Raw genomic sequence first — 25,850 nt, 5'->3', positions numbered from 1 at the left:
TCGTATTCGATGAGTATTACAGTAGAGAGTTCAGAGTAATATAGAGAACCTAAACACTAATAAACGAAATGGTTGAGAGGCCCATGAGAACTGGCCCACGTGGATAGAATGAGTCGTATCACAATGCTCAGACACTGCATATGGATTTTCTTTTAACGTTCTCTTTCTTTTGTTTTGCTCTGACAATAACTATGATTACTGAAACAGTGATTCTCTTGAAATTCCGCACCAATCCATCTTTGGGGTAGTCACGCCCGATGGCATTCCGAGAATCCATAATGTGAATACCCAAACCCGCTCCAAGATTTTTGAGTTATGCCTTTACGAGGCTGATGTACCGGGGTTAAAGAAAGTGGCTTTGAGAGCTCAGATCAATACTTCTCCTCCATTCGGATCGGTTCAGGAGGCGGTAAGCTGGTACCGTGGCCGTGGATATTGTGTTCCTTTCAAGCTTCAAGACAATTATGTAAGTTCTCTTCTTTCTCTGTTTTCTTAAAATAGCTCATTTTTAATGTTCGTACCGCTCAATACGAACCACATTGATACAATATGCATTGTATACTTAAAGTTGGTGCTTTGATGGTGACTGTCCACTGTTCTTTAAAATGGAGTCGAGTAGAATTTTGCAATTGAGTAGCATTTCTTGAGTGGCATTGAGTTATTGAATTTTCATATATTAACGTTCTCGAGTTCATAGCAACATATAGTGTAAGGTATCAAGATCTTCTAGAATGTTAGTTTTGTCTCTGAGATGATCACTAAGTATCAATCCTTGCATGTGTTTGTAGTGGGTGATCTTGTGATGATCATTGTGTATCAAGGATGTTGTTTTTATTTTGATCTTTGAAGACTTTATGAGCAAATGTCTGGGATTAGTGTTTATGTAGTTGGATTAGGAGTTAGATATTAGTTTTATATAGTGTTTTTAAAAAAAATTGTTTGGAATGGTGTGGTAGATTTGACGTAAAGAGAATGGAAGAGCATGCAACAGAACTAGAGATGGATCTGATAGAAATAGCTGGAAACTCTGGATGTTCTAGAAGCACTTGGATCGACTAAGAGGATCGTTGAAGACTTAAAGCGACAACTTCATCAGGAATCCTTGAGATCAGTTGAACATCTAATTTTAGACATCAAAGAGATGAAAATGAGCATTGCAATCACAATCCCATGTCATCTCCCGATCGGATCTTAATGAAACTGAAGCAAGTCAAGATCAACCTTAGTAAAACCATGGATGATCTTCTGATGATCCAGTTCTCTGTTGAGTCTCCGAGTAGAAAATGAAAGAAGAGAAGATTGTCTTGACAAGACAAGAGCCAAGCTTACGTATGGCTTTGGAGGAGCGGTGTTTCTAGCTGAGGAGCTAAGCAGAGTTAGGGGAAAACCGCATGTTCCAGATGAAACAAGGGAACATGTGAAGATGGTTGCTGAAACCGATGAAACGGGTCTAAACCAGCAGACCAAGAACTGTCTGAGAGCTGCGGAGATGATATTGGTTGCTATCAGCCAATGGAAGAAGCTGCAAGAGCAGACGAAGCACTTGCGATTGGTGAAATAACAAATGTTATCATCATTAAACGGTGAAAGCGAGTACGATTCAGACTTTGGTATCCTGAATCTCCCTTAGCACCGAGAAGACTTAGGAATGTTACTGACTTCTCCACCAATCATAGCTGAAGAAGTGGGATTTTGAAGAAGCATGAGGAAGCTACCGAAGAAGTTAAATAAAGTTAACAAGATTTAGAAGCTGCAATAAACTGGCAGCTGAGAAGGCTTTTGGTGGGTGGCAAAAAAGACACATCATCAAAAGGTTTTGACTTCAAACCTGTAAGTCAAACCCACTAAAGTACTAAATCCGCTAATTAGCATAGAAATTTCTGACTTCCTGCCGAAATAAAAAATAGTTCCTATATGTAATAGCTTTTACTGTTACTAATGTTGTCTTTTAGTTTAGGGTTACATAATTTTCTATACTTCTGTAAGACAATATTTCTAATACCAACCATTATGAATATTGTTTGACTATAAATTTATATCATGTTTATAAAGTTTCTTTGAAGCATGCTGCATATTGTATAATCGTTAAAAAGTTTGGCACACATTGTTTGTTGACATTTTAGTATGTATGTTCATGAGGACATTGTAGCATGTATGTATGTTCATGAGGGCATGTCAATTTCCATTATGTTGCATCGCAAACCATAAGTGTCTTACGTTTGCTGACATTAACAAAAATAATATCTTATTATCAATACCGTTCAACTTTAAAAACAAAATATTTATAGTTTTTTTATCTAATTACCGTTTACTTACTCTCATAGACTTTTTTAATTAACAACTATATAAAATCCTCTAATTAGGTTTACTATATTAATTACTTTTAGTTATTAATCAGTTGTAACTAATTAATACTGTATAATATCATATAAAACATTTTTAACAAGAAATAATTATTAACTAAACAGAAAATGAATAAAAATTATGTCTTTGAAAATATTAACTTTCGAAAATAGTATTTTCAAAGTAAAACAGAAATTAATATAAAACTAACAATTTTTTTTAAATGACATAAATATATGTAGTTGATAAATGATTGAGTTGTCATCAACTACAAATGGTATAAACATCATCTCCAAGGAAAAAGACAAATGTTCGTAGCACAAATATAATGCAACCCACGCGTAAAAATTAATGTATATCTGGAGGGTAAGGAACTCAAGACGTCATCAGGGTGAGTGGCTGAGTGTAGAGACACTGGCTAGACGCATTGATAGATTCATCCGCAACATAATTATATCTCTGAAGTACACGGGAAACCATGAATTGGAGGGGCTTCTTCGACGCTGGTTGGAAGTTTACACATGCTCTGATGTCTTTTGGCATTAGAATCACATATACTCTTATTTCGTTGAAGTAGTTTTGAGTCACATTCACAATTTCACCATTCATTTTTTGATTAATAAATATAAAATTTATAATCAAAAAAAAATTAATATATATCTTATAAATTTTTTAAGCCTTCATCGCCACTAAAAGCTATACATTTATATAAAATCTAAGTCAAAACTTCAAAAACAAATTAATGCAAATATCAAAAAATTTAGATGACCGTTTTTTAGATAATAAATAAATATGATGGTTAAGTTTTAGAATTGGCTGACAAAAAAAGTTTTAGAATTGTTTTAGGTTAATTTATACGAGTTAAGCTGATAAATCCTATAGTCTTAAAATATTTAGCTCGAAAACCATGTATTACTATTTTGTTTATATAGATTGGTCCGATGTGTTTTAGGGTTAAGTGTATTTTGGTTTGGACTTTGGTCCTAATTACAAATAAAAACAACTATTGCAAAAATTATTTAGTAAAATATGTTAATATTTTTTTCTGATTAACACTGCCAAAAAAAAGTCGAGAAGATAAAACATGCTAGATTAGCCAAAAATAATGTGAATTTAGTATTCAGTTAAAAATTTTTTGACTAAAACATTGTTAGAGATAATCATAATCAGGGATAGAATACATTCAGATATACTTCAATTAAACATTAAAATTTAACACACAAAGTTAAGAAAATATATAAAAATACTAGACATATAGTCTCATGCTAATGCAAAAGGAGAGCATATTTCTATTAAAAATATAACTGAAATGAATACTGAAAATAAAATTGTACAGTATCATAAAATATAGTTGATAACAAAATAAAAATCCAAACATGAAAGAATTATAAACAAATGTCAAATATTAACAAATAAATATAATTCCAAACAAAATTAATAAATTTACAATATGATTTTAGAAAACAAACTATGTTTATCTATATCCAATTTAAAGATAATTCTATTTTTATAATTAAAATACATTTTAATATAACATAAATTTGTGTTAATTCACACCCGTTCATAGGGTGGGCCACCCTCTAGTTTTCTTCTAAATTAAACTAAGTTTCTAATTGCTAAAATATTTATATAAACATAGATACTTTCTAATGATATTATCATAAAATTGTCTTAAACTACACAAACTTTTATGTAAAGAACGATAGTAACATTGACCTATCATTTTTAAAATCAACTATAACAAATATCACAAAATTATGTTGTGCGATATCCATATAATCTAATAATCTAAATATACGTTTCCCCAAACTAATGCACCATAAAATACTATACAAATAACTGACTATGTAATATATGAAAATTTATACACGGTTGTATGTCAAATCATAGTGTAGTTAGCATATGTTTATTTTCATCACAAGTGATTTATATACATCTATTGTTTAATATAGGCTTATGAATGTTAATATAATTGAATGGTGATTGTGTTGGTTATACTCAGTGTCATTAGTCACGTAGTTATACGTATGAATGTTTTTCTTTTCTCTTTTTTTTTTTGAAGAAAAATGACCATATAAAATGTTAATATAGTCAGTTTGGGAGTCTTTTACCATCTAATTGAATGATGATTCTAATGACCCGCACGTAAAATGTAAAATAATATTACCAAAAGTCGTTCATAGTTGTACATATAGTTTGACTATTTTAAATATACTAATCTATCTTATTAAAACAGAAACATTCTGTTGGACCTAACATTTATTTTGTAAGTTTTTAATTAAATACACATTTATACTTTATAGTTAAACATACATTAAATCACTAATGTTCCTTTCTTTATACTACTATCCATGTTTCCAAACAATATACTTATTTCTTTATAATCTATCAATGTTTCAAACAATATACTTATTTCTTTATACTACTATCAATATTTCCAAACAATATATTTTTATACTACTATCAATGTTTCCAAATAATACAATAATTAATCTTAATTATTTATATATATCATTTTCTCTTTAAAATTTGTAGAAACGTCATAATTTCATAAAATTGCAAAATAGTGAACTTTAAAATTTCGATTATAAGATTACAAATTATGAAACTTTTACAATTTAAATTCAATTAGATTACATATCGGTCATCCATCAGTTCAATCGGTTAGTCTCGGGTTTTAGTGATTTTTTAATATGAATATTTTAAAAACATAAATTGAATTGTCAGATCTCCGGATTAATCGGTATAATCACAATCGGGTTGAATTTAAAAATACTGATTTAAATACAAAAATATTTTAAATACACACTCTTTAAAAATTACCAAAATATTTGTTAAATTATTAGTAAAATTTTTCATCGTAAAATATTCCGCGCTTCAAAAGCGCGGGTCAAAATCTAGTGTATTATTAATCGTGTTCTCTAGATATTTAATAAATTGTAGTAACAAAAGTAGTCATCACGATAGATGAAATGTATGATTATTGTGACGTTGGTTTAGATTAAGTTATTGAGTTAATATATCAGGAATGCAAATAGGAATCATGTAACTTTTTTTATTTTTTTAACTTCTAAATTCATTATAATTTAGCAAAAAAAAAAACAACTTCTAAATTCATTAATACGAATATATGAAATACAAATGTTGATAGAGACTCACCTCCACTCTACTACAACAATAACACAACTCCCTTGCTTCACACGAAACATGGGAAAACCGAGCCACAAGCTCCAAAAACATCTAAGGAAGAGTTAGAGAAACCGACTTTCATTTACAAATAACTCAAAAAGCCAATCTGGATGCCCATTTGCCACATGGGATCTGGTTCGGCCTTTTCTCGTTACGCTTTGCGCGATGAAAGTCGCTCATCTGTTCTCCTCAATTCTCACAAACTTCAGTTGATATTCCACCATCAACTCTAACACCCTTTTGATTTCCTCTCCTTGGTATCTCAAATCTGGCCATTCATGAGGTTTTTTCATTGCCAAGAAGATCTCTTTGAAATCACCAGCGAAGATAATCTTGTTATAATGCATGCTCGTCATGCTCTCTACAGCCCATCCCAGAGTAATAAACCTCGCTTCTTCCAACTGACGCACATTAGAGAAGGTTCTTCTACTATGGGAACTTACCACACCTCTATGGTTACGAACCACCCAGGTCACTCCTAACAGTTTCGATTCTTTGTTCCATTCAAAGGCAACATTACAATATTTATATTTCTTTCTTATTAATAGAGAAACATTTTAAAGGAATAACCTTTAAAATATAATTTATTTACAGCCATACCATGCTGAGATGGCAGATTCACAATGATTCTCAACCTAACTAATCTATTCCCCATTATTTACTAGACTAATTACATAATATGTCACTCTCATCTAAGATCCACATTTGGCGTATTGCTATTTTACTATATACTTAGATTGTTGACTTTTTTTTGGTAACTCGATAGTTGACTATTTTTACATAACGAACCAACTATAGACGGAGTATTCGTAACCGATGTAATTATCAGTTTCTCCATTCTTTATATTCTGGACTGTCTGCAAAAAAAAAAAAGATAGGTTGACACACGTAAACAATATAACTATATGATATGATATTATATGTACTGTCTAAGTAAATTACTGAACCATATATTTTTTGATATTTTGTATTGTTTATTTTTTACTCCACGAATTGATATGATAATTATAATATAATATGTAGTCAATCATGTGTATAAAAACCATGTGTAGTATTTTATAAGTCTTCTCCAAAAACCATGACTAATATTTTTTTAATTATACTTAACTCGGTTATGATCACCACATTATGTAATTACATTGTTTACCACATTATCTGGTTATATAACTAATCTTTCGTTATATCATTATCTAAAAGTGAAAACCCAAACCAAAATCATTATTTAAAAATGTTATAACGGTTATATCATTAATTTTTCGTTATGCTACTCTCATTCAAAATCCACATTTGAAAACCCAAACCAGATATTTGTGCTTAACAAGACTTGCAAAAATAACCACACCGAATTGAAATTATGGTTAAAGAATTCCTTAAAGAAAGAATATTACGCAGGTAAAGTAAAAATGAATATAGCCTAGAAAGTGGATCTTATTTGTGTGTTTAATACAGTCTTTCTTGCCATCTTTAGTTTCGGAATTATTTAAAATATTTTCTAGCACAGTTAGCCTTATATTTGGCAATCATATATATAGTATTAACTAATTTGAAGTCAATCACGCTATTTAAATTGGTGAACTTAATGTGATATGCGTTAATTACTGTATTAACTGAATGAGTGATTGACAAGCAAGATATATGTTCATAATTATCAGATCGTAGGAATATATTCCATAAAACGACTTTTACACCTATATAAGAAAATGTCATGTGGTCCAGTTTGTCACTCATTCAACCTTAAACCTACTGAATTTTCATGGATGCGATGAACCTTATCTCAGAGTTGAAGCATTTCAAAAAGATATGGAAGGTGAAGGTTAAAATTATCCATCTATTGAAATAGTATTCGGCTGCGGGTGGTGAGACAATGGAATCTTTTTTCCGATGCTAGAGTAAGTTCAATGGAAGATCAAGTATTGTGTTTATATGTATTCTATTACGAAATAAATGTTGAATTTATGTGATTCATTTAATTGATCCCACCATATAACTATATATTAACAGACTACCTAATCAATTTCTTTACACAAACAAACTATCGCAACTATATTGTTTTCTTCTCTTTAACTTTGCAAATAGTTGTTTTTAACTTTGTTTCCGGTTTGAAAGCCTTTAATAATACTGGAACTGTTTTTTGCTTTTATAATGAAGCTTAAGTTAATTTTTATGTTTCTACATTGATAAAATACATATTTTAGAAGTCATTCTTTTATAATTTGGAAAACATAAATATTTTTTTTTATAAATTCCACTCCGAACTGAATGGATGTTCTAAATAGATACCTACGATTAAAAATTACATGCCGACAAAAAAGATGAAAAAAATTATGTACATTTTCTATATAATGTGTACAGAAATGGAAATTTAATTTTATTATCTTTTATAAATTCTCACCCTGCGCAAAGCACAGGTCTCTACCTAGTTATTATTATTATGCGACTTCACTCCAAAAGTGGATGTTTTGTTCGTTTAATTATTGTGCGGCTGATCGCTGCAACTGATCGTGAACTGTTTTTTTCATTTTTATATTGCCAGCGACCAACTTTTTCCTTTTAAATTATTTATACTTATTTAAAATTTATTTAAAATGATTTAATTGTTGCACTTTTGTAAATCTTATAAATTAAAATCAAATGTTAAAACAAACCTTACATATTAAAAAGAAAAATATTATAATATTGTAGATATGACATGTGTCATCACTAAAATGCTTCTCAAAGTTTCTAGATAAATATGTTGGTCCATTAAATATATATTACAAATAAATTCTCATCAAACTAATCATAAAATTAATTAATAATGCGTAATTAATATCTTTCATTCTTTTTTTTTAAATAAAAGGTACGAAATTACCTATACAAGATTACCTGATATGATTAATAATATGATTAAAGTATGTATGGCAATAAATGATTTAATAATAAAGATTTGATAACAATTTTTATAGTATCCATCATTTATTTCTAATTGTATATTATTAACATAAAATAAACAATCATACAAACTATATAATAAAAGTTACATTTTATATATGTTATAATTTAAATTTACAACAATGATTATAAATTACTAAAATTGTTAAAAGTCTCACATTAAATTTTTTTTTATCAATGGTTTAAAATTTTACAATAAAAATACATATAATCATAAAAACATATGAGTAAAAGTCTCATTCAATAGATATTCAAAAAAATACGAACAATTTAGGATGACGGCGATTTCAGGGTGGCATAGATTTTAAGGCGACTGAAACAGTAACGATTTCAGGGTGATTCCAGCAACGATTCTCTCAGATCCAAATCCACTATGGATATGCTATGTTGTCCATAGTGGATTCAGCAACGATTCTCTCCATCTCAGATCCAAATCCACATAGCATATCCATAGTTGATGAATCAATGGAGATTCCAGCAACGATTCTCTCAGATCCAAATCCACTATGGATATGCTATGTTGTCGGGCACTTCATTAGAAATGCACCGCACATTGGGTCTATCCACGCTACAGTTAACAGTATTTGGACGCAAGCAAAGGGTAGCCCCCATATTGAGAAGAACACTGTGCTTTTCAGGATTGAGAATGCTCAGACGAGAAGTCGAGTGCTCCACCGAAAGTATTGGCACATCGCTGATATTCCCTTGGTGGTGAACGATTGGTCTCCAGAAACAGCCTATGTTCCACCAGACCTAACAGCGATGACAATGTGGATTGATCTCAAAGGAGTGCCAAACAATATATTCTCAACAAAAGGTCTTCGATGTCAATCTCGAGCTGTTGGAAAATATGTGAAGATGCACCGCAACACCGAGAGATGAACACGTCTTGATGTAGCAAGGGTCCTTGTGGAGGTAAATCTGCATAAGGCTCTAATGGATAAGATCAGTTTCATGGATAGCGATGGTAAGGAAGTCATAGTGGAGGTTGGCTTCCTTGGCTGCCGTCAAAGTGTAATGTCTGTCTAGCTTGGGGCCACAAGGGTATGGAATGCAAGTCTGAAAAAGTTAAGATCTTGAATAAGAATGTGTAGGAGAGAAAGAGTGATGAACACAATGTGGGTCATAGTAAGGTAGCTGTAAGTGGGGATGAGTAAGAGAGTAATCCAAATGTTGTTGTCAGTGATCTGTTGAAGGAACTTGAGGCTTATCCCATTACTCTACAGCAAAATGGAGAGAATATAAATGGCAAGGTCGGAGAGGTCCGAATGGAGGGAATCATGACAGTGGAGCAGACAACCAAAGAATGTGGTATCGAAGCTTTTGTGTTTGAAGGGGATCAGCAAGGGTGGGCGCATGTTAATGGGAGACCCTGCAGCCCAAGCTCTGATCAGGAATAGGAATGGAGAGGCGTGAGAAGGGAAAGAAAGAGGGAGATGAATTCATCATTTCTACCTCTAGATTTAATGTTCTTGCGTTTACAGAAGAGGAGGGAGAAGGAGAAGAGAGTCCAGAAATAGAAGAAGGTGAGGTTGTCATGGAAGGTGAAACTACAGAGGTCTCGTTAAAAGGCACTAAGAGGGGAGCCAAACAAGTTGGTGTAACCACTTCCAAGCAAGGGAGGAGGAAAGTTGTGAACACTAGAGATTTGAAAATTTTGAAGGCGCACACAACTCATAAGAAAGCTTCCGTTAGAAAGTTATGAAGTCATTTTTTTTGCATGGAACATGCATGGCTTCAATATGTCACGCAAACATAGAGAAATACGAAGTTGGATGCAGTCAGAGAAGCCTCTGTTTGGCTGTCTTCTAGAATCTCGAGTGAAGCAGGAAAATCATGAGAAGTGTATAAAAGCAGCTTTACCGGGCTGGAAAGTGATTACAAACTACGAGTATCACAGGTTGGGGCGAGTCTGATTTTTCTGGTCACATAAAGTGGTAGTTACAAGGCTCCATATGAGCTCACATGTCATCACTTGTGCTGTTCAGATACCTGAGATAGGGGAACAATTCATATGCTCTGCAGTGTATGCTTCAAATACAGAGGGTGGGAGAAGGTAACTTTGGGAGGACATGAGGAACACACAAGCTGCTTATAGTCATTTGAACATGCCGTGGATCTTGTTGGGGGACTTCAATGTCACCCTGGAATCAGGAGAGCACTTGCGGGCACAAGATTATATGACAAATCAAATGGGGATGAGATAGTTTCAGGATATGATGCAGGACTGTAATCTCAAAGATTTGGCTTACATTGGAGCTTTGTTTACATGGTGGAATAAAAGGGAAGAAGACCCTCTAAAAAATAATTTGGATAGGGCTCTCATTAATGGAGATTGGTTGCGTTGTTTCCCACAATCTTATGCTAAGTTTGAAGCTGGAGGAATCTCTGATCACGCGAGGTGTGTGGTTTATCTTTCAGATTCTCAGGAGGAGATGAGGAAGCCATTCCGTTTTTCAACTATTTAATAGAACATGAGGAATTTCTTCCTACAGTGAAAAAGGTCTAGGCAAGTACGAACGAGTTGTATCATTCGAGAGCTTCTCTAGGATTGTCTAAGAAAAAGCTGAAGCTCCTGAAATTTGAAATGAGAGCTATGAACAGAGTACATTACGGTGATCTTCCTGCTCGCACTAAGCAAGTATGAATTGATGTGTGTCTGCAAAAATCAGTTACTTCAAGATCCAAACCTCATCACCCCTGCAGCAGCTGTATTCGCCTCTGATAGGTGGAACAAGCTGGCTAGAATTGAGGAGAAATTTTATGGGCAAAAGTCTTGTATCAGATGTATCGAGACAGGGGATAATAATACAGCTTTCTTCCACAAAGCAGTACATTCCCGGGCAGCCCAAAATGCAATTAGAGTGCTTATTTCTGCAACTGGAGCGACTCTAACTTCGACTGATGATATTAAACAAGAGTCTGTGATGCATTTTCAACGCTTTCTTCAAGTGCAAGATCCGTTAGGAGTGGAAGCACACGCAACCCGAGACCTTCTCAGTTATTGTTTTTCTACTTCGACAACTTCTCAGTTGATCGCCCCCATCTCCGCAGCAGAGATACAGGCAGCTCTACACTCTCTTCTCCTAATGATAAGGTTTCCTGTCCTAATGGGTACACCAAGGAATTTTTTTTTGTGGCAGCTTGCTAGTTATAGATCAAGACTTTATTACACCTATACAATCATTCTTCTTATTTGGGTTTCTTCCAACGGGTGTCAACACAACGATCTTATCTCTCATTCCCTAGTCAGAAACTGCTCAGACTATGAAAGATTATCGGCCCATAGTCTGCTGTAATTTGTTATACAAGGGCATATCCAAAGTTCTTGTCAATCGCCTGAAGGCACTCTTGCCCGAAGCTATTGAAGCTAACCAATGTGCTTTTATTAAGGGTAGATTGCTGCTGGAGAATGTTTTGTTAGTTTTAGAGTTGGTAAACGGCTACCACAAGAAGACCAATACGAACAAATGTGCTATTAAATTTGACATATCCAAAGCATTTGATACTGTTAAGTGGTCCTTCATCTCCTCAGTTCTCAGGGAAGTGCGTCTGCCAGCTCAGTTTATTCATTGGATCATGGTTTGTATCTCCACGGCTTCTTTCTCTGTTGTTGTAAACGGAAATCTGGAAGGGTTCTTCTCTAATGCTAAAGGTATTATTAGACAGGGTTGTTCTCTGTCTCCTTATCTGTATGTGATACTAAATAATGTTCTCTCAAAGCTACTCAACAAGGCGGCTTTGGAAGGACAGTTTGGATACCACCCACAGTATAAAACAGTCCAGTTAACTCATTTAAGTTTTGTCGATGACATCCTAGTGTTTACGGATGGCACTGACCGTTCCCTGAAAAGTGTGATGGAGACTATGGACAGGTTTGCATAGTTGTCTGGTCTACACATTAATGCTTCGAAATCGTCCTTATATGCGTCAGGAACTAACTTGGTGGGTATGTATGATGAAGCTACTCGGCAGGGAATCAATGTTGGAACTTTACCCATCTGGTATCTAGGACATCCCCTAAAAACGAAAGTGCTCTCAAAATCAGACTACGAGCCTTTGATAGACAAGATAAGGAACATAATGTTGGATTGGAAGAATAATTGACTTTCTTTCGCGGATAGGTTACAATTAATCAAGTCTGTGGTATCCAGCATAGTAAGCTTTTGGAGTTCTGCTTTTATTCTTCCTATGGGATGCTATGAAGCGATTGAGAGCTTGTGTAATGCATTTTTATGGTCTGGATCTTCACATCAGACTAAGAAGGCTAAGGTCAAGTGGGAGGATTTGTCTTATCCGAAGTCAGAAGGAGGGTTAGGTCTGCGTAGGCTTCAAGACTCATCAAAATTCTTTGCTCTATCTTTAATATGCCGACTGTTCACTCAATCAGGTTCATTGTGGATTTCTTGGGTGCAACATTATTTGCTGCAGCAGAGTTCGTTTTGGGACATTAGGGAGGAAAATAAAGGTTCGTGGATTTGAAGAAAGCTTCTCCGTATGAGACAGTTGGCTTATCCTTTCATTTAAATTGTAGTAAGGAATGGTCAAAAGGCTTTTTCTGGTTTGATGACTGGGTGGAGATGGGAAAGCTTTATAACATAACTGGTGCTACAGGTACTTGTTATCTTGGTGTGAGAAGAGGAGCTCGATTTTCTGAGGCAGTCACTTAGGGTCAATGGAGGGTGCGGGGTCAGAGAAGTAGACATTTCCAGGACCTGCACGCTAAGATTCAAGCTATGCATGTTCCACAAATAGATCAAGACGAGGATGTCTATATATGGCGCCACTCCATCGGTAATTATAAAGATCATTTCTCTGTAGTGCACACGTGGGACCAAATTCGAAGTAGGAAGGAAGAGGTCACTTGGCACGGTAGTGTCTGGTTCCAGCAGGATGTGACGTGATACTCCTTCATTTTGTGGCACACTGTTCTGAAAAGGTTATCAACAGGAGATAGAATGAGGGTGTGGGGTATTAGACAGGACTGCATATTTTGTGGAGAAAGGGACGAGACTAGAGACCATGTATATTTTGCTTGTTCTTACTCATATTTGGTCTGGGAGAAATAGCAAGAGTGCTTATTGGACCAGGCATCAATCCAGATTAGCAAGACACTCTCAGTGTTATCAAGGGCGGAGAGCGTAGTCGTATGGATAGTATTCTCCTTCTACTGGTATTTCAAACAACAGTCTATAATATTTGGAGGGAGCGTAACTCTCTTCGGCATCAGAGCCGTCTCAAATTATTTATGGACCCTGTTAAAAAATATTAATGGTATATTTAACGATGCAATGGACCCTGTTGCACAACCACAACTAATCCTGCTCATTGGTAAAGCTGTTAGAAACATAATTTCATCGCTTCGTTATAGGCCACCACACAGCTTGGAATGATTGATGAGAAGGTGGTTTGAAGTAATGGGAACTTAAAAAAAACTCTAGTCACCATCTTTTCTATTTTAAAGCTGACTAAAAACACAAATTCTAGTCTGATTCTTTAATTTTTTTGTAAATGAGTTATTACATGATCAATAAATTTCAAATTTCATCAAAAAAACACAAATACTTCAAATTCAGAAATTGCATTGAACAATAATTGAGAACTTTAATTTTGAATTTTGAAATTTGTGTGAATTTTAATTTTGAAATTTTTAGTATCAGGAACTAATTTATTATAAAATAGTATTGGAAGTGTTTTCCCAAATTTATTAAACTTGATTTTAATCTAGAATGTGTGGCTTGTGGTTCCCATACTTATTTATTTATTAGTAAATCATATATGTTTCTTATACAAATATTAGGATGAGTTTGTTTCAGTAAATCTATCTCGAAAACATAGTTTAAGCATTCCATTCTTGAAATGTTGAATATTTTGAAAGGGTATCTAAATTCATATACTACTGATAAATTGATTTGTTAGGATTTCTATGTTATTAGTTTTATTTTTATAAGTTATTAATATGGAAAAAAGAGAATCACACAATATAAACATTAACCATATTTTGTGGCATTTATAATTTTTAGTAACAATATATGAATTATATATTAGGTTAAAAATAACATGTGAGGGTAATCTATTAATTAAATACATGATAAATATAATATTATTACAATATAGAAAATTCATAATTAGCTGATTTGGTTTAACTGCTCTAACTATTTGACAATTTATATGTACCAAAAATAGACAATGCCTTATTTAAGCCTATTCATTATAATAGCGGTTATTATCCTCATATACATTAAAATATTGATAAACAAATGGTCCAAATTAGTCCCATGTAGCAGTATTATACTACATATAAGAGTTTTGTTTTCTAAACTATAAAAGAGTTCTTTTATGATTATACTAGGGAAAGCCCCGCGCTTCGCGCGGGATTATGATAATTTTTCAAATATATTTTTGAAGTTTATTTCTAAATTTATTCGATTATGTTCTTCCTTAGTTCCGAACAGTATTTTGCATGATTATAGTACGATTGGTATAATTGTGTATTGCATACTTCCAAACTGTGTAACTATTGACTTTTAATGCTTAAAGTTGTAATCCAACTTTTGTATTTGTTAAGTTCAATTAGTTTTTGATTTTTGAAATTGTACTTCCAGACTGAGCTAACATATTTTGCTCTATTTTTGTTAAAACATATTCTTATTTTAGGGGGAAAATAAGCTATTTTGCGCTATATAATTATGACATCAATTAATCAGAGGAGATACTAAAACAAATTTCAAATAGGCTTATTACTTCATTTCAGTTTATTAATTAAATCGAAAAAACCAAAAACTATTACAGGTCGAGAGAAACTTAAAATACAAACCATAAAAACATATTTTGACAACGTAGGATACAATTTTTAACGCAAGAAGTATGTCTATCTCCTATGAAGGCATGTATGAGTTCCACTTTCTCTAGTCATATCTTTTGGATTCTGAACTTCAATTCTAACCACCACAAAAATCAGTAATTTTAGATTCCTCTCGTAATCCATAAATATATTCTTTGTTTTACATCACCATGAACAATTCTATTAGTATGTCAATAGTCATGATTATATATCACAAATATCCTTTCTCTTTGGGAGCTCTTCTATATAAATAAAATAAGGTTTTATCTCTTGTGAGGTTGCCATCTTATTAAATGGGGGGAAGTCAGAGAGTGACACATGTCCCTATTAATTAGTTTCTGTGTTTTTGTTTAGTCAAATTTTTAGGCTAAGTAATTTATTTTGTTTGGTTCATCTGTTTATTTTTTGTTTGTTATCGGGTTATAGTACATTTAGTTTTAGATCAGTATTAAAATTATGGTTGAGATTTTATTTTAGTATTTTTTTAAAAATCATATTTAATTAAATACAACAACCTTACATTTTGTGTTCACTGTAAAATATATTTATTTTACCCTTAAAACTAATTAATTTATTTTTTAATGATTTAATTCCTATTTAATTATATGTAACATTAAATTTTGTTATTTTATATCAAATTTCAATATTTATTTTATCATTGTTTATGTAAGTTAAATACTATTTTTATAACAACTTTCACTATATCTCATTGGTTCATTGTGTTATATATGTTTTATATTAGAATGGAGAGATTGTTATTTTCATCAAGTAATAAAAGGGGTAATTATTTGGTTAGATATTGTGTTTCGTTTGTATTTGAAGTAAACAGTGTCGATTCACTCATTATGCATACATTAATTTCTGATTATTTTGTGTTTTATTAAACACTGACAATTATACCATTATGTCTATTGTTTGACTTCCACCAGCCCATTAGATATAAATCCGAAGAGAACCATATCAAAGAGTAAAGACTAACATGGTCATTGAGGATTCTCTTTTGTGCTGAACCCCTGAATCTGTTCGTATATATACATTTTGGTCTGTACCTGGTTGTTAAATACAAAACTCATACGCGTCATGCCCTTTGCGCTATCAAACAATAATAATTAGAGTGAGATATAAGTTCTACACTTCTACGATTACTATATAATATCTATTATCTAGAGAACCCACGTTCAAGCCAAACAATGCGATCCATGACTATATATGTTATAACTTTTCTGTTGTGAACAACCACGACCTGATTTTTCAAAGAGAAAACAATACCTTAAAAGGGGACCGTAATGGTGTAGAAGATAGATATGATCATAAGAACATGGTTACTAAACTACCTTGCTAGAGGATGAACTTTTATGCTTTATCATCTCCAAGTCTCCAACCCTATCTACAGCAGGGTAATACGACCAATTGTAGGGACATGATGCTTTCTAAAAACAGATTCCCTTTGTAACCTCACCACAACAGATCTTTTTTCGCTCCCATTTATGAAATATGTTGTAATTGCTAAGACAAAAAAAAACTATGATAAATAAGATATGCATCATAAAATAGCTGGAAACAGTAACACTGGAGTGAAGAAAGTGTCAATTAAAAAGGAATTACATATCATCGGCAGTATCATCATTCACCACTGTCCTTTCCAGCAACCGGAACTGTTCCCATACAATTCTCATCTTTTTGCCACATATGTATATCTTCTTATCATCTCGCGACTTCGCTACAACTAAATCTGCATCTCAAAAAAAAAAAAAAACAGAACCTCAACACATCAAAGAGAAAAAAGAAAGAAAACAAATCTTCTAGATTACGATCATTTCATTTGAAAGCTACTGACTAATCACATTCCCAAATACGATCCAGTTTAAACAATGAACTCAATTTCAAACAGCATATCTAAGTCGATACATTCTACAACAAAAAAAACAAAGCTAAGTTGTTGCATAACCTGAGATCAAAAGTGAAAATGGCAAATTAATACGTGAGAGGAATTAATTTCCTAACCTCCGAATCAAGAAACCCAAAAATATGTGACTAATCGAAGAGTTCTTACTCGTTTGATTCCATTTTATGGAGTTGAAAACAGAACTGATCGTGGGAGTATAACAGTGAACCACCAGAAACGACGGACATATCGGATAGCTTTACCCTATCTTGACGCTCGCCACAAGAAGGCACCACGACGGCTACACAAAGGTTGACATCAGCAACAGATTCCCTGATTTGAGTTTTAACGATCTCTTTGAAAATCTCCCATCTCTGCAAAGTTTTGATCTTTCCTTCAATGGACTCTATGGCTCGCTTCAGTCTCATCACCGCCACAACCATACTCAAATCAAGGTTGTGAAGCTCACAATGAACTTCTTCCTCGGAGGTTTCCATTCTGGAAATATTAAGAAGGTTGTTAGTGGCGACGAATCAATGCTTCCTGTAACGTATCAAAGGAGATGAATTTCAGACGAAACGACACTAACATCGACGCAAAGATTACTCATCACTAACGTCTCATACAACCTTTTATAACCTCCATTGTTGCTTGACCTAATCAGAGCTTGCAGTAGACACGAACCCTAGAAACGAAAGGTCAGAAAAGCCCACAATAAAAACAAACTGAAAAGAACAAATTGTGAGGATTTCAAGGGATGAAAGCTTACCTTTTTATAGGTGGAGATACACGACTCTCAGTGGGATAATTTGCATTGAATGTCAGATCGTGCTGGATGTGGATCGATGGAGTTAAAATGTTTGATAACGGCGATGAATCGAATACCAAACGACGCAGTCGGAGCTTCACTCAAAGATTGTTGTTTTTATCACCAGAGAACGAAGAAGACAAAGAACCACATAAATTTAGGTATCACCTACGGCCAAAACGATTTGGTCTCTCAATAATTAATCTCTCATGCGCGAAGATGCAAACTGGAAAGCTTTATTCAGACAGCAAGAACACACAACATGACGACATCGACTTCTCAAAATAATAATCGATCGGGGTGGAATCAAAAAAAAAGGAGATTAATACAAACAGACACTGCTAATGATATAATGGATTAGAGCAGGCTCATAGTGGTGGAACATTCCGGCGGTCTAACTAAACAAAAAAGGGGGGTGTTAACACGAAACCTGAGAATCAACCAAAAGCATGTCGACGCCCATGAGCTCCCCACCACGGCGGACGTTCTTCGCCTCCCAGAAGCGGAGCAAGCGGACTTCGACGGTGGAAGAGGATCGGCCGGCCTGGAGATTGGAGAGGAGAACCAAAGCGTTAGCCATATCTTAGGGTTTTTTTTTTTGGTAAGAGTAACGAAAAGAATGAGAATAACCACGCTTACCTTCTTATACTCGTATCCATCGCCAGTCGAAAATTAATTCTCGCATTGATTCTACATCGTGGTGATCGTTTAATGAGATGATCAAATCTGATGGTTCCGTTTCTCTGATATCGGGAGACGAAGGAGACGATAAGTCTACAGCGAGGACCAAAGGTCTACACAAAACAAAACTTGTCTAAACGCAGCGCATAATGTAAAGCATAACATAAAATATAATTGAATCTATTATTATAACAGGCCCAGTTACGTTTGTTTCGGAAGCCCAACCCGAAGAGCAAAACATTTAAATGAAACTCAGAGTTTTGAGTGGAGGGACACGTGTCGCACTCCTCTTAACCTATTTTATGAGGTGGCAAGAGGAGAAGGGAGTCTCCTTTTCTTTATAATAATAGATTGTGTTCACAATGAAATGTTAGATGATGCATTAATAATAAATGTAAAGAAACGTAACACGATGAAATGATTTCAGATATATTGTATTGTATTGTGTATCTCAGATATAGATATTTTGTATGCCGAAATTGAATGTCATTTGGTACTTCGGTTATGTTTTCGAAATAGTTGGTAAGTTTTAATTAGTAATGTAACAGAATTTTCAGAGTTGAATATATCTAATATATTATTAATTAATAAATGTATAGGTTCAAAACTTAAGTCACGACTTTTATCATAAAGATAAGATTCTAAATTAATAGATTATATTTTTTTAGTGCAATATGTAATTTTAAAATAAGAAAATCTACAGTTTTTAATTACAAAATCTAAATATATTTTCTTCCAAATTAAAATAAATTTCTAACTGTCTAAAATATTTAACATAAACATATGTACTTTCTAATTATATTAGCATAAAAATTGTCTTAAACTACACAAACATTTATGTAAACAACGATAGTAACATTTGACCTATCATTTTAAAATCAACTATACAAATATCACAAAATTATGTTGTGTGATTACATATAATATAATGATATAAATATTTCCCAAACTAATGCACCATAAAACTACTATACAAATTACTGACTATCTAATATAAGAAAATTTTATACACAGTTGTATCAGTGGCGAATGTAGCATAAAATTTTTGAGGGGGCAAATCACACTTAGATATAAAAACTAAGCTTAAACTATAATTTTTAGTAGAATAAAACAACTAAATTTTGGGTATGCTACAAAGAATTTTAAATTTTCATGGGGGCAAGTGCCACCAACTCAATACACCTAGGTTCGCCACTGAGTTGTATGTCAAATTACATAGTATAGTTAGTATATGTTTATTTTCACCACAAGTTATTTTATATACATCTATTGTTTAATATAGGATTATGAATGTTAATATAATTGAATGATGATTGTGTTGGTTATACTCAGTGTCATTGGTGTCATTAGTCAGGTAGTTATACGTATGAATGTTTTTCTTTTGTTTTTTTTGAAGCAAAAATGACCATGTAAATGTTAATATAGTCGGTTTGGAGTCTTTTACCATCTAACTGAATGATGATTCTAATGACCCGTACGTGAAATGTAAAATAATATTACCAAAGTCGTGTTATAGTTGTACATATAGTTTGACTAATTTAAAATATTAATAATGTAATATTAATCGTGTTCTCTATATCTATCTATTAAAACAGAAACATTCTGTTGGACCTAACATTTATTTTGTAAGTTTTTAAATTAAATACACCTTTATACTTTATAGTTAAACATACATCAAATCACTAATGTTCCTTTGTTTATACTATTATCCATGTTTCCAAACAATATACTTATTTCTTTATAATACTATCAATGTTTCCAAACAATATACTTATTTCTTTATACTACTATCAATGTTTCCAAACAATATATTTTTATACTACTATCATTGTTTTCAAATAATAGATTAATTAATCTTAGTTATTTTATATCTATCATTTTCTCTTTAAAATTTTGTAGAAACGTCATAATTTCATAAATTGCAAAATAGTGAACTTTAAAATTTCGATTATAAGATTACAAATTATGAAACTATACAATTTAAATCCAATTAGATTACATCGGTTAGTCTTGGGTTTTAGTGATTTTTTAATATGAATATTTTAAAAACATAAATTGAATTGTCAGATCTCCGGATTAACCGGTATAATCACAATCGGATTGAATTTAAAAATACTGATTTAAATACAAAAATATTTTAAATACACACTCTTTAAAATTACCAAAATATTTGTTAAATTATTAATAAAAAATTTTATCGTAAAATATTCCGCGCTTCAAAAGCGCGGATCAAAATCTAGTATTTAATAAATTGTAATAGCAAAAGTAGTAATCACGATAGATGGAATGTACGGTTATTGTGACGTTGGTTTAGATTAAGTTGTTGAGTTAATATATCAGAAAGGTAAATACGGATCGTGTAACTTAAATGATAGATTATAGAATATGTCCAAATTTAAATGACTATCTTTCTATAGTAGATAAAAAATAAGATACTAAATTAATAGATTAGACTAGATTCTGATCCGCCGGTATATTTTGTTTTTTTTTTTTTAGAAATTTAATTTTTATATTTATGTTATTTGTAATCATATTTGTGTTTATTATTAATTTAGTTTAATATAATTTTTGGAAACTATATTAAATAAGTCAAATTGCATAACTATAAACTTATGCTATATGCATTTCAAAAATTATTTTTAATCTTTATTCCTAAAAAATGCAATATATTATATTTTCTTAATAATTACCTAACATTATTAGTCAAAAATATTTGTATCTAAGAAATCCGATTCGGAATCGATCCGAAAATCAAAGTCTCATACTCTATTAGATCTGAACTATATATTCGAACGGTTTTAAATTATTGTATCTGAAACTAATTTCAAATTACACCTGCACCAAAAAACCGAACAAATTTTTGGATTTTTTGCATTTTTAATATATATATATGTATATATATATGTGTGTGTGTGTGAAATTGGTTAATATGGTTTTCACTAACTTTAAGTAAAATAACAGTTAATAAATATTTTTAGTCGAATAACCTATTTAAAATCCAATAAAGTAAAACCCATAGAATAACCTATTTTTTAAGTATAGATCGTTGAAAATAATTAGTTGGACTAAACCTCTATCAACTGGTCATATTTCTAATTTAATAGAATAAATAGAATGAATAATTTATTTTTCTTATAAAACAGCTATTTGGATTTATTATTTATCTTAATTGAATTATGAATTTCTATTGTATTGGTCTAAATTTTAATTTGTTTTGAAATATATATATATATATATTAAGTTATATATATTTGCTATGATTTTTACTCACGGGCTGTTTGGTAATTATATATCATGATAATAACAAATATTTAGAATTATATTGTATAAAGCTAATGCTGGCAAAAATAATATTTTAAGCAAACAAAGATTATTTATTTTTGTCTAAAACTAACAAAAAATATTAAAAGTGGGTTTGATTTGGTTATATAGGTATTTTATTAATGATTGTACGTGAATAGTTGATCATCATCAAAGGAATATTTCATGAAGGCCATATAATCACATATATGTTTCGTATTAATGAATAATATTATACGTACCTCTCAATTTTTAATAGTATAAATACATTACGATTATCTGTTCAAAAAAAAAAAATACATTACGGTTAGTTCTAAAACAAAAGAATATTACGGTTGCATGAATTGTTAGTGGAAGTGGTTAATTTAGATACAGTTATAAAATACGTTGGACTGAATTAATATCAATAAGAGATGTTCAAAATTTAATAGTATTGATATTGATACGGAAATAAAATACTCTCTCTGTTTCTAAATAATACATGTTTAAAAAAAATTCACACATATAAAACTTAGTTAAATACATATTTTGTAATTTTATATTTCTTATATTCTAAACCAATAAAAATTTCAAGAATTTCAACTAATATTTTTGAAGTTTAAAAATTTTAAATACTTTTTCTCCTAAAACATGCATTTTTGCAACGGAGAGAGTATGTGTATACTTGCATAGTCCAAAAACGTGATAAGAAACATAAATACCCTAATAAAACACATAAGAGCAGATGTAAAATTAAATACTTTCGGGAACATCTGATAAAATTAATACTTTTAGTATAAAAGTAAAAATAACAAAGTTGCATCAGTAAAATTAAAAACATAATTTTCATTCAGCTTATCTCAATATCGTATTAGATAATTTGATCAATTGCAACAAAACTAAAGATGAATCTCCTTGTAAAATAAAGTAAATCAATCATAAACACATAAAATAGAAAATTTCACTATAAAAATAATGAAAATTTGTAAGAAAGAATTTATGTGAACCACTAAATGTGCCGGTGTAATCTAAAGTTAAAGCTTATTGTCGTTCATAACTTGCTGAGGTTGATAGATTCTCACCCATTTTAGGTTTTAGGTTTTAGGTTTAATTTTTTTTAATTTTTTTTATGAGATTAGATTGGTTTATTCGCATGCGGAATTCAGTGTGGGTGCAAACTTAATTCCACATAAGGCTTAGTCTCCTTTTCAGTATATTAAGTAAAAATGATTAATATTTAATCATATGTTAAGTATTTCTCAATCTCCATTTTTTTTATAATGTAAAAGAGATGACATGAATATATTTCTCAATCTCCATTTTATATAAAATATAAGAGATGACATTAATATATTTGTAATATCATGTATTTTTTAGTAGAAATTTCTTAACATATTATATATCTGTATGGGATAAATTTTCAATAGTTAAAATATAGATCGTCACGAATAATTAGGGATTATTGAGTCATTGTTGAACATAAAGTCATAAACTAATTCACGAATAATTAGGGCATGAAGTAAACAACTGTAAAGTAGAGATATAATGCTCTCTAATCTTTTTGCCAAATGTACTTACATCCCAATGAGTTCAAACTCTTTCGTTCTCTTCTCTGACTCACAGCCATTTTGCATGTTTACAAACTTTTTCTCCTATATAAATACTAGTATACCGTTAGCATCTTATTGCAACCGATTCTCATTACGTTCCTATAGTGTTTACCAAAAGAAAGAGTTTTTAAGTAAAGAAAAAAAGAAAGAATAATGGAATTTTCACGATACTCCTTCACTCTGGTTTTTGGAATTCTAGGTTAAATCTTTTCACGTTTACGTAAACGTTCATGATGCATGCATGTACATGAACTTATATATCGTGAATTCTAACATTAAGGATTTGTTTTGTAGGTAATATTATATCGTTCTTCGTTGGACTCGCCCCTATGTAAATGCTTTCTAACTCTTTTAATTACGTTCCTCTTACTCTAATAACGTTTTGAATCAGACACTAAATATATAGACGCTTTGTTTGTGTTTGTTTCTCAGGCCCACTTTTATTCGTATTTACAAGACAAAAACGTCAGATGGGTACCAGTGTATCCCATATGTGATATCCCTCTTAAGTGCGATGCTCTGGATATATTACGCGATGGTCAAGAAGAATCTAGTGATTATGATCACTATCAACACCTTTTCCTTGGTCATACAAATCTTCTACATCTCCTTCTATCTCTTCTACTCTTCTATGAAGCAAAAGGTCATTATTCGATATTTATGTAACTTCTTATCTTGAATTTAAAAACATAATTAATGACTAGATTTTTACCGTTTCGATATGGCAGACTCTAACAATAAAACTAGTCGTATTGGTGGACGTTCTTGCTTTCGCCCTTGTTTTCTTCCCCACGCACTTTCTTCTTGATGGGAAGAAACGTGTCCAATTCCTCGGATACATTTGTATGATCTTCTCTCTATGTGTTTTTATCGCACCTCTTGCCATGATTGTAAGTCTCCGATCTCTTTCATTGATATTTATTCCATGCATCACATTTAAAACTGCTTCTAAAATCGGTAAGCTTAATCTTGAAAAAACAGAGGAGGGTTGTTAAGACGAAAACATCGGAGTTCATGAGTTTCAGTCTCTCCTTCTTTCTCACCTTGTCGGCAGTGACGTGGTTCGTCTATGGTGTGCTCCTCAAAGACTTAAACATAGCTGTAAGTCCGTCCAGTAGTCTTCATATTTGCCGCCTCTTTTGTTTTTCATTATTAAAGCTAGTGTTTTTTTCTTCCTCTCAGCTTCCAAATGTTTTGGGGTTTATATTTGGATGGGTACAAATGGTTGTATACTGGGTATACAAGAAACCTGGGACGAAGCCACCAGGTAACGTCCAGGAAATAGATGCAGAGCATGTTGTGGATGTCGTGAGGGATGGAGACACCATAATCATTGATGAGAACATCAAAGGAGACATTGAGCAGATGATGGAGAGCATTTAAATCTATTTATATATATCCAAGAAATTATCGCTCTTATTAAACTACTATCTAGTATCAAGTTGTGTTTTAGTTGCTTTGCGTGCTAATCTTGTACTTTTCAATCTGTATCACTCGCTCCTATGTGACCTCTCTCTCATCTTGACTGTAAAATAAGTTAAACTAAATTAAATAAATGATGCAATTAAATAATAGTTTTGAAGTTTAAAAATTTCATTATCAGTGGACAAAATATAAAAAGAAGTATCCTTTTTAAATATTTGTTATCTCCTGAAACATGCAAATTTGCAACGGAGAGAGTATATGTATACTAGCATAGTCCAAAAACGTGATAAGAAACATAAGAGCATCATTATTACTGGTTGTCCCAAAATTTGAGTCCTTAAATATTTTATTATTACTTTGTTACATAAGAAACTTTGGTAAGAACAATCATAAAATAGAGATTATTGGTAGGACTTTATAAGTTTTTTATTAGTCATTAATAAGACTCAACCATCTCAGTCAGTGTAATTTAAAAGAAAAGAGATCAAATGGAACTCAAAAGCTTATTCATTGAAAAACAGAGCATGGCTCTTTATATAGCCACTTACAAACGACGGAGGCAAAGCTAACTCCTAAGAAATTGGAACAAGATAGACTTATTCAAAATTTCAGAACCAAACACACCTTTACATGGATCCGGGTTTAATGCGTGGTGAGTTCCAGTCTTCAAGCAACAAAAGAACAAAAACAAATGTCAGAACACAGATCAACATTGTGTCTCATCATAGTTCAAGAAAACAACGTCAGAACAAAGTCTCTAGTACCTGAACAACGTTGAACTTCCACAAGCTTTGAGCAGTAGCCCCCATTGTTCCAGCATAAGCGCCAATTCATTTGCCTCCGTCCCTGAGTTTG

At 32.0% G+C, this 25,850-nt stretch overlaps 2 protein-coding genes, 1 long non-coding RNA gene and 1 pseudogene across 9 annotated transcripts; 3 read left to right on the top strand and 1 right to left on the bottom strand.

Moving 5' to 3' along the window:
* The first annotated feature begins 9 nt into the window (after positions 1 to 9).
* On the top strand, positions 10 to 2,017 carry LOC108832502 (WEB family protein At2g40480-like; annotated as a pseudogene).
* Positions 2,018 to 9,865: 7,848 nt separating this feature from the next.
* On the top strand, positions 9,866 to 12,566 carry LOC130510017 (uncharacterized). Its single transcript, XM_057006352.1, has 9 exons — positions 9,866 to 10,153; positions 10,245 to 10,373; positions 10,452 to 10,519; positions 10,618 to 10,692; positions 10,748 to 10,864; positions 10,959 to 11,016; positions 11,136 to 11,577; positions 11,789 to 12,338; positions 12,428 to 12,566. Exons 1-9 carry the CDS (start codon positions 9,866 to 9,868, stop codon positions 12,564 to 12,566), a joined length of 1,866 nt encoding a protein of 621 aa, XP_056862332.1.
* A 3,703-nt stretch (positions 12,567 to 16,269) lies between these two features.
* On the bottom strand, positions 16,270 to 18,823 carry LOC108832503 (uncharacterized). 7 transcript variants are annotated; one of them, XR_001946508.2, is made up of 7 exons: positions 18,640 to 18,823; positions 17,962 to 18,544; positions 17,782 to 17,877; positions 17,361 to 17,690; positions 16,913 to 17,039; positions 16,642 to 16,813; positions 16,270 to 16,550 (listed from the first exon to the last, which is right to left on the bottom strand). It is a non-coding gene; the product is annotated as an uncharacterized LOC108832503 (long non-coding RNA). The 7 variants fall into 7 exon arrangements; XR_001946509.2 differs by having other exon boundaries at positions 16,270 to 16,356; XR_008943212.1 differs by having other exon boundaries at positions 16,270 to 16,813; positions 17,962 to 18,234; positions 18,431 to 18,544; positions 18,640 to 18,822.
* A 5,185-nt stretch (positions 18,824 to 24,008) lies between these two features.
* LOC108846718 (bidirectional sugar transporter SWEET10-like) lies at positions 24,009 to 25,030 on the top strand. The gene is made up of 4 exons (XM_018619921.2): positions 24,009 to 24,213; positions 24,299 to 24,460; positions 24,552 to 24,671; positions 24,753 to 25,030. The coding sequence occupies exons 1-4, from the start codon at positions 24,085 to 24,087 to the stop codon at positions 24,951 to 24,953; spliced, it is 612 nt and encodes a 203-aa protein (XP_018475423.2). The 5' UTR covers positions 24,009 to 24,084; the 3' UTR covers positions 24,954 to 25,030.
* Positions 25,031 to 25,850: the final 820 nt, after the last annotated feature.

Source organism: Raphanus sativus, chromosome 3 (assembly GCF_000801105.2).
Source record: "Raphanus sativus cultivar WK10039 chromosome 3, ASM80110v3, whole genome shotgun sequence".
In the NCBI taxonomy this organism is placed as follows: domain Eukaryota; kingdom Viridiplantae; phylum Streptophyta; class Magnoliopsida; order Brassicales; family Brassicaceae; genus Raphanus; species Raphanus sativus.
The sequence above is the reverse complement of the archived record's forward strand: the minus strand, read 5'-3'. Positions and strand labels throughout refer to the sequence as shown.

What these genes read in the sequence shown, in the direction of transcription:
- LOC108846718 (XM_018619921.2), top strand. Translation starts at nt 24,085, where the DNA reads ATGCTCTGGATATATTACGCGATGGTCAAGAAGAATCTAGTGATTATG. An exon ending in TCGCACCTCTTGCCATGATT is followed by an intron (nt 24,461 to 24,551) that starts GTAAGTCTCCGA and finishes TTGAAAAAACAG; the next exon opens with AGGAGGGTTGTTAAGACGAA. An exon ending in TCAAAGACTTAAACATAGCT is followed by an intron (nt 24,672 to 24,752) that starts GTAAGTCCGTCC and finishes TCTTCCTCTCAG; the next exon opens with CTTCCAAATGTTTTGGGGTT.
- LOC130510017 (XM_057006352.1), top strand. Translation starts at nt 9,866, where the DNA reads ATGGAGAGGCGTGAGAAGGGAAAGAAAGAGGGAGATGAATTCATCATT. An exon ending in AATACAGAGGGTGGGAGAAG is followed by an intron (nt 10,520 to 10,617) that starts GTAACTTTGGGA and finishes CCCTGGAATCAG; the next exon opens with GAGAGCACTTGCGGGCACAA. An exon ending in TCAGGATATGATGCAGGACT is followed by an intron (nt 10,693 to 10,747) that starts GTAATCTCAAAG and finishes GTGGAATAAAAG; the next exon opens with GGAAGAAGACCCTCTAAAAA.